The sequence below is a fragment of the Marmota marmota genome, unplaced genomic scaffold (genome assembly GCF_001458135.2).
Source record: "Marmota marmota marmota unplaced genomic scaffold, marMar, whole genome shotgun sequence".
In the NCBI taxonomy this organism is placed as follows: Eukaryota; Metazoa; Chordata; class Mammalia; order Rodentia; family Sciuridae; genus Marmota; species Marmota marmota.
The window spans coordinates 40,806,337-40,815,290 of record NW_025999990.1 but is presented as its reverse complement, the minus strand read 5'-3'; the positions used below and the strand labels follow the sequence as shown (position 1 = coordinate 40,815,290).

The 8,954-nt window shown below is 41.3% G+C and overlaps 1 protein-coding gene across 6 annotated transcripts in view; it reads right to left on the bottom strand.

Moving 5' to 3' along the window:
- The window catches only part of Ankrd29 (ankyrin repeat domain 29), a 53,204-nt gene extending 45,644 nt beyond the window's left edge, over positions 1 to 7,560 (bottom strand). For 4 of the 6 annotated variants that reach the window (XM_048806428.1, XM_048806430.1, XM_048806429.1 and 1 more), the window contains exon 1: positions 7,261 to 7,417. In XM_048806428.1, coding sequence (XP_048662385.1) covers positions 7,261 to 7,416 — 156 coding nt within the window. In that variant the 5' untranslated portion in view covers position 7,417. The other 2 variants (XM_048806432.1, XM_048806433.1) reach the window with 1 other exon arrangement.
- Positions 7,561 to 8,954: the final 1,394 nt, after the last annotated feature.

The window sequence follows — 8,954 nt, the reverse complement described above, 5'->3', positions numbered from 1 at the left end:
CCCCCCCCCCCCCCATCCCCCAATCTTCACTGCCAGGATTTTGGCTAACGTGTTGCTCATGACATATTACCAGAAGTTAAGTAAGGGAAGGAAGGGAGGCAGAAACACAGAAGGAAGACTGATTTATACAGAACTGCAACTCCAATGGAAAGCCAAGTGGGGGGTACACATTTTCAAAGTATTGTTTTAAAAAACGGGTTAGAATAATGTGGGCTTCAACTGCACACTCAGTGATTTAATCAAGAGATTATCAGCTATATTAAATAAATGGATTTCTGGGATATTAGAGGTTCTATAAAATAAGCATATAACAATAGATTGAGAAGCTGTGTGTAGAAGGATGTTTTTGAGATGTCACTGGCTAAGAATATCCATTGTCCCACTCTGGGCTAAGTATTTGAAATTTTTTTTTAATGCTTAATAAGCATTAAGCCTAAACCCAGAGTTGTCAGTACTATTCAGTTCCCTATTGTTCAAGTATAATAATATTATTATATACACAAATATAATCATATTACAAATATAATAATATTATTATACTTGAACAATAGGGAACTGAAGAGAAAAAGTAACTGTTCTGCCCTGGGCATTCTGCCTTAGAGGTAGGCCCATGTAAGTCGAGCATCTCCAGACTTAGAACCCAAGACCAAGTATAAAGTCTGGTAAAACAATTTAAAAAATTAAAAAAAGATCATATATATCCAGTATAGACAAATCTCTAGAGAAAGAAAGGAGATTAGCTGTTGTCTAAAGCTAGGAGGTTTGGAGTAATGGTGATGGCTAATGGGCATGAGTTTTCCCTTGGGTGTGATTAAAATGTTCTAAAATTGATTGTGCTGACGGTTGCACAACTCTGAATTTACTACAAATCACTGAAATGAATACTTTAAATGGATAAATTAGTATGTGATTTATCAAAGCTGTTAAAAAAAGAATATGCTTTTGTTGGGGATGCGGCTCAATGGTGGAGAGGTTGCCTAGCATTCTGGAGGTCCTGGGTTCAATCCCCTGTAACCACCCCCCAAAAAAGAGGTATGTATACACACACACAGACACACACACACAGACACACACACACATACACACACACAAAAGAATATGGTTTTTAAAATTTATTTTCCTATGGTTTATCTAAATGATTTAAACTGATTGATGAAGTGGAGTTGATTATAATTTACACACTCTCAGGTCAGGGATGAAGGATACAGGTTTGTATACTTCCAGCTCAGGCATGACACCTGGCAGCGAGATGTTTTACTTTCTTGACTAAGAGAAGCTCAAGAAAGACCTAGATTTTTTTTTTTTTAATTTGGCAATGGACCTCGCCTCTTATGGTAACCCCCTTCTTCCCCAACTGTGTTAGGCTTTTGGCACCTTCAGCCCTGAAGAACAACTTCAGTCTGAGCAGTTAAAATACTTGTTATAAAGTCGAGAGTCAATACACTGAAATCCATGAACTTTATTACACAAAAAGGCTCAGACTTGCACTCTTGAGTTTGTGTTTGGTTAAAAAAAAATAAATTGGAACACACAGGTACCTATTTCCTCAACTGGAATAAATCAGGAGTTGCTGACTGTGAAAGGAAGATTACTGGAGGAAAACTGATACCAGGGAGAAGAGACTGCTAAAGACCAGGGATGAAGCTCAGTTAAAGCACTGGCCTACAACCAAAGAAAAGGTGACTGCTCACAGGTGCAGTGGTGCATGCCTGCAATCCAAGCGGCTTTGGAAGCTGAGGAAGGAGGATTGCAAGTTCACAGCCAGCCTTAGCAACTTAGCAAGGCCCTAAGCAACTTAGTGACACCCTGTTTCTAAATAAAAAATAAAAAAGACTGGGGATGTGGCCCAGTGGTAAAATGCCCCTGAGTTCAATCCCTAGTATTAAAAAAAGTGGATGCACAGAGGCTCCTGGAGTTCAGATGCAAATGGCCCCACCTGGGGCGCTTCTGAATCAAGAGGAGACTAAATGATTTATAATGCTGTTTATTCCCCCACAGATTCATCCAACAATGCTGGGCCATTTTACAGGTAGGCTTTGGAGATTCAGAACCTGGAGCTTAGAAGACTTTTATGGGGGGTGGCTACAAAAATAAAAAGTTAATCCATGTCTCCCAAATAAAAATTGATAAACATGCAATTAAATAGCTATAAAATATAACATCTTGTTAACTTTATTAATAGCTAAATTTAGTATTCATTAAATATTTTTTTAATTTTTTTTTTAGTTGTAGTTGGACCTTTATTTTACTTATTTATTCTTATGTGGTGCTGAGGATCCAACTAAGCGCTTTGCACCTGCTAGGGGAGTGCTCTACCTCTGAGCCACAACCCCAGCCCTAGTATTCATGAAATATTGATGACACCTGAAAATAATTTGTAGGTTTTATTTTTCTTACTACACAAGAGCTACTGACCATAAATGACAATTGCAGAAAAGTCATGGTCTAAAGGTAAATTCATAGCTAAACAGTTTAATAAGAAATATTATGAAATTCCCTTCAAAATTTTTATAATAAAAGTCTCTATATATTGTGCTCTGTGGATGCATTTTAATGTGTGGTATGATTAAGAGTGGCCGAGAGAGTGCTAAGTTGTAGACTGGCCAGAGACTCGGGTCCCTTCCCCTGCAAACCCTCCCTCTGTGCCTCTGGAACTCCACTCCATGGTAAATCAGCTCCTCTTCCTCCTCCACCTAATTCAGGATGTTCCTCTCTCTGCCTCAATTTTCCCAGCACCCCCTCCTGGTGGAAACGGGGCCCTCTCCCACACCAGCACTGGAGTGGGAAACAGGCCTACCTGGCTTCCAGACCACTGCGGTCCATTCAAGTGTATAAATCTCTGCTCCTTCAAAAGTCAGGCCACCCCACCTCTGGTAGTTGTCACATAATCACTTTTCTTTATTCACTGAACAGTTTGGTGTGAAGCTGGACATCTGCCTTTCTTCACCCCAAATCCTGACCTCATCCTGGCCTTCCCTTTACAAGACACCGGTGTTCAACTTCATTTCCTTTCCTTTTATCCCGATGGGAGAGGTCCCCACCTTCCCAGCCCATCCCTCCAGCTAAGGGATCCCTGCTGGGCTGCTGCGCCCCTGCCCCAGGAATTCAGTCACTCAGCCCAATATTCCCTCTACTCCAAGCCGTCTAGCACACCCTGTCATCATTTTAAAATGCTTTTTCATTGAGAAATAACTCACATAGCACCCAATTCATCTTTTCAAAGCATACAATCTGGTGGATTTGGGTATATTCATAAGGCTGTGCAACCATCAGCACTATCTAGTCTAGAATATTTTATCACCCCCCCCCCAAAAGAAACCTCACACCCATTAGCAATCATTTCCCATCTCCTCCTCTCCCCCAGTCCCTGACAACCACTAACCTATTTTCTGTCTGTATGGATTTGCCTACTTTGGACATTTCATATAAATGGAATCATACAGTCTGCTCTTCCTTCACTCTACATACTACTTTCAGGGTTCATCTATGTTGTAGTGTGTATTTGTGCTTCATCCTTTTCATGGCTGAAGGATATTTCATGGTATGGATATACCTTGTTTGTGTCCCTTCCAAGTTTATATGTTGCAGCTCTAACTGTCAGCGTCTTGAGGGCATGATCCCTGCCCCAGTCAGTCCAGAAGGCAGAGCATCAAACCCAACAGCATTACTCTCCACCCTTAAAATCCAATGGCATTTTCCATGCTAGGTTTTACACCTGGTTGGAACCCATCACCCCTTTCTTCCTCTCAGTTCTCCTTTTTGGAATGGAGATGTCTGTCTCAACATTATATTTTTGTAAGCACATAACTCGTTTGCTTTCACAAGCTCACAGCTGGAGGAAAATCTGCCTCAAGATGAATCAATCATACTTCAAGTGTCACCTCGAGAGTCACCCATATCTGATTGATATGAAATTTAGATGACACTTCAACTTTAGAGTTGATGTTGGAACAAATGAAGGCTTTTTATTTTGCATAAAATGCAATATATTTTGCATGCAAAAAGAACATAGATATCCAAGACATGGAATCAGCCTAGGTGCCCAACAACAGATGAATGGATAAAGAAAATATAGTATATATACACAATGCAGTATTATTCAGACATAGAGAATAAAATTATGCCATTTTTCAGGAAAAATGGATGAAAGTGGAGAACATCGTGTTAAGTGAAATAAGGCAGACTGAGAAAGTATTATATATTTTCTCTCATATGTGAAAACTAGAAAGAAAAAAAGCACAGAAAGTAAAAGAGGGTTAAGGAGGGTGAGAGAGGGAAGGGCTCAAGGACATAGAAGGGAGGATGGACATGATCAAAGCATGAAATGTCTATGCCTGGAAATGTCACAGTGAAACCCATTAATTTATATAATTAATTATAATAAATAAATATAGCTCAGAGGAAAAAACTACAGGAACATTTATTGGAGACAATTTATTGGACAATCTTGGAGGCCAGGAAATGTTATAGATTGAATGTTTATGTCCTCCTCCTGAGATAGGGACTTAAAATAAAGAGAGAATACTGAATCTTAAAGGAAATACCCACAAGCCATTGAGATGCAGAGAGCACAGTTGTATATCTTGGCAAACATGCCTTTGGCTCATACCCTTGTAAAATGAGGGGAACACCCAAGCACAGGAAAAACTGGCATGAAATTGTGCAGGTCCACTCTGGCCCTGCCTTCAGTCTGGTCCCTGAAACAGTCCTTTTATAAATATTGGACCCCCAGCCCAAGGCAGGCTGCTTCTCATTCTCAAGATAGCCCACATTCTCTCTTGAATGTGTATCTACTTTCCTAAATAAACCTCTGTCTATGTCTTTGTTTGGCTTATGCTGAAATTCAAGTATGCCAGGAACCCAGTTGGTCCTGAGGTGAGTTCCCCTCTTCCTCTGGGAACTCCTCAGATCCTTTTCTAGTGACATCTGTTCTCCTGTGTCATTATTAAATTTGTACGCTAAAGTCCTGATCCCCAATGTGATGGCATTAGGGTCTTTGGGAGTTGATTATGTTTTCCACGGATGGAGCCCCTGATGGAATTAGTGCCCTTACAAGAAGAGAAAGAGACACCTAAGTTTTGTCTCTTAATCATGTTAAGAAACAGGGAGCAGGTAAAAATCTGCAAGCCAGCAAAAGGTCTGCACCAGACACCAAATCTGCAGGAAACTTGATCTTGGACTTTCCAGCCTATAGCATCAAGGGGAATATTTGTTGTTTAAGTCCACTAATCTATCTTATTTGCAATACATAATATGTCACCAGTTGATGGACATTCAAATTGTTTCCACTTTTTGATTCATAACCATTAATAATATGGTTACGAGTATGTGTACAAATTTTTGTGTGAACATATGTTTTTATTTTTCCTGTGTATATAACTAGCAGTGGAATTGCTGGGTCATTTGTAACTTGTTTTAAACTTCTGAAGACAGATGGACTTTTTTTTTCTTTGAATGACTACATCATTTTACATTCCTACCAGTAATGTATGAGGGTTCCAATTTCTCCCCATCCTTGCCAACACTTTTCATTGTCTGTCTTGTTGATTAGTCATCCTAGTGGGGGTAAAGTAGTTTCCTTTCATAGTTTTGATTTGCATCTCACTGATGGCTAATGATGTTGCGCATTGTTTTAGATGCTTATTGGCCATCTATCTGTACATCTTCTTGGGAGAAATGTCTATTCATATCCTTGCCCATTTCTAAATTATCTTTTTATTGTTGAGTTGTCAATCAGCATTTAAAGATGTTCAAGTTTCTACTACTGTAAAGCAAATAAACCCTTGGTCAATTCTGGTTCCCCACTGTGACCAATACTTTAAAATAAAATAAAATAAAAATCCCATTTCTTGCACAATGTCTTGAAAATGTTCCCTACGCTTGAGGTTTCCACCCATTCTCTTTTTAAGCTGTTGCAATCTGGCTCCTGAAACTAGCATTTTTGAAATTGTTCTTGGCAAGGTCATGGGTGGCTGTTCTGTTACTTTTGCACTCTTCGCTTGAGTTCACTGTGGCCTTGAACACTAAGATCTTCTTCATCTTTATTTAAAGACTAAAGATACTTGGTTTAAGTGACAGTGTGCTTCTGATTTTTCTCATTCATCTCTGGCTGCTGTTTCTCATTGGGTTTCTCTTACTCTGCTCATTCTTAAATTTTGATCTTCAAGATTTTTGTCTTCATTACCAGGTAATCACTTCATTCCCATGAGCTCAATTACCCCTTAATGCTGCTGACTCTGAAATCTCATCTCCATCTGCTGCCTAGATTTTTTTCCTGAGTTCCGGGTCAGCTAATCAACACAGCTGCTTGGATTCCCATCTATCCTCAAACTTTGTTCCCAACCAAAAGTTTCATGTTTTAAACCTCTCCTGCCTTCTCTATTCAGCGAATAAGATCAATTACTGAATTAAATAAATTTTGAGTCATTCACCTCTGTCTCCTTCTATCCTCACTGCCTATTATGTCCTGATCCAGTACCATTTCTTGAGATGACCACAACGTCCTCCTGATTGGCCTCCCAGTGCCATGCTCTTCTCTGCTGTAGCCAGTGATCTTTCTAACATGCTAATGTTGCCATGTCATTCCTGGGCTTCCATGAGCTATTGTTAGAGATAGGACTACACTGGCTTCAGAGTCAGACACTCCAGACTCAACACAATGAATTTTACAGCTGCAAGATCTTGGGAGAGTTATTTCGCTTTTCTATACCTTAGTCTCCTTGTTTTTAAAAACAGTTGGGTCACAAAGAGCACCATCTTATAGGCCTTCCCAAAGACTGGTTCAGCCTGGTATATTTTAAATGCTCAATCCATGTTAACTATTAATATTTTTATTAAAACCTTATTAAAAAGGTTTGTCTCCATGCAAACCATTTAATTCCACTCTCAGCCTCAAATGTGGGAATAAATAGGATGATTTTAATAAACTCTTCTAAGACAAGACTCTTTTGGGACACAGAAGCTTGGTCATCAATTGCAGCTCCTCTCAGTGCTGGACGTTCGGCTGCAGTGTCCAGAAAAAGTATTCTGAGGAGGAGACAGCAGCGAGAGCTGGAGGACGCAGAGGTTCGGGTTCAAAGAATCCTGCAGCTGCAGGAAAGCGCTGGCCGCCTGCTTCTTCCCCGCCTCCACCCGCGACCTGTTACCCCGGCGACAGTCACCACCGCCCAGCTCACCTGACCTGCAACCATAAGTGCAGAAAGCCTTTCCAGCAAAGCAGACAAGCAAACCACAAACCCACAGGACAAGCCTCAGCCCCACCTCTTTCTTCTTCGCCTGGCGGACAGCCAGGGGCGAGGGGCGGCGCCCCACCCCACCTGCGGGCTGAGCGGCGGCGGCTCTGGAGGGCACGGGGTGCTGGCTCCGCCTCGGTGGGGTCGGCCGCTGGGTCGGAGCTCCCCCTCCCGGAGCCCGCATCGCTCACCTTGAAGGACATCTTGCACATGTCCGCGACCGGCAAGAGCCCGAGCGCTTGGGCGCCGGGATCTCCCCGTCCTTCCCCTCTCCCTCCGCGATCCGCAGAGGGGCGGCCCCCCACGGCGCCGCGCGCTCCCGCCACCGGGCCGGCACGNTAGTTTCTAATCCACTGTAAAGGTAACGCAACCCAATAAGATAGCATAAAACAAAACCGAAACAGAATGAAACAAAAACCGAACAAAGAATAGTTGTATCAATTTTCTCTTTCTCAGGGCCGAACAACTTCAAACCTTGAGCCAACCATTTTTCCCAGTTTGCCTGAGAAAATTCTAGGGATAGGCAGCTTGAAACAAAAACAAGATAAATCAAAACGAGAACACATTGTTTTTTGAAATGGTCACCCATTTTGTTGCCTTCCCTCAGGGGCGAGCAATTTTACTCACCTCCAAGCTTCAGGCGTTCCCCGTGCGGGCCGTCAGTTGCCGCAGTCTGGCTGGGCACAAAATCACGAGCCACTCAAGCAGGAACAAAGTTTATTTTTTGAAACTGCCGCCAATGTCCGGTACCGCCCGGGCAGATTTTTTTCACCCACGCGGAGTCCTCCCGGACCCCAGAGAGAGCTCCTCCCCCGGAACTCCCTCCTACTGTACTTCCCCAACCAATGGGAACTCTCCAGGAGTCCCGTAGCCGGCCTAGGTGAACAGCAGGAGTCCAATATCCATATGAATGCAAAACTTAACATAATCATATCATCTCAATGGCTAGCTGGCGTCACCTTTCGACCAAAAATGCCATGCATCATATACTTGGCTCTTAGCAGGAAAATACTGGAGAATGATATTGGCCAAATAATATTGTTTTGTTGTGTGCATGCACAGATATATAACAACAGATTCTACCATTATGTACAACTATAATGCATCAATAAAATATGTAAATTTAAAAATACTTATGAAGATAAAAAAGTTTTAAAAATATGACAAATAAAACTTAATAATGAAAATGCGATGTTTATCCCCTAAATCGTATTACTTTGTGTTTAAAGCAATTTTAAAATAAAAACATCCTGAAATTTTGTGGAAAAGTTCAAATTTTAAGTCAAGAAAGACTCAAAACTTTTCCTTTGGGTATCTATAGACAAGACAATTTTTAAGTTGCCACAAAACAATGTTACATAAGACCAAGCATCCGAGGTTTTACTTTAGTAGTTTTGGTAAACAAAAGGAAGAAGGGAAAGAACTAATATTTTGAGTGCTTTCTAGGTATCAGCTTTGTTTTTTATGAAAATCCTACAAGGTGAGTATTATACCCATTCCACAGATAAAAATGCTAAGGTTCTGAGAGATGGCGTAATTTACTAATGACAGATGAACTTAGACCTTTAATTAATTCTATCTGACTTCAAAGCCCTTTTCCTTTCTACTATCACACTTGTGCTTAGAGTTGTTTTTGGCAGAGTCTCTGGCCAGGGTGCTGATAGGATTCTTGTCAGTCTCTGGAAAGACTGTGCCTAATCCACAGGCCCACACAACTGGCTG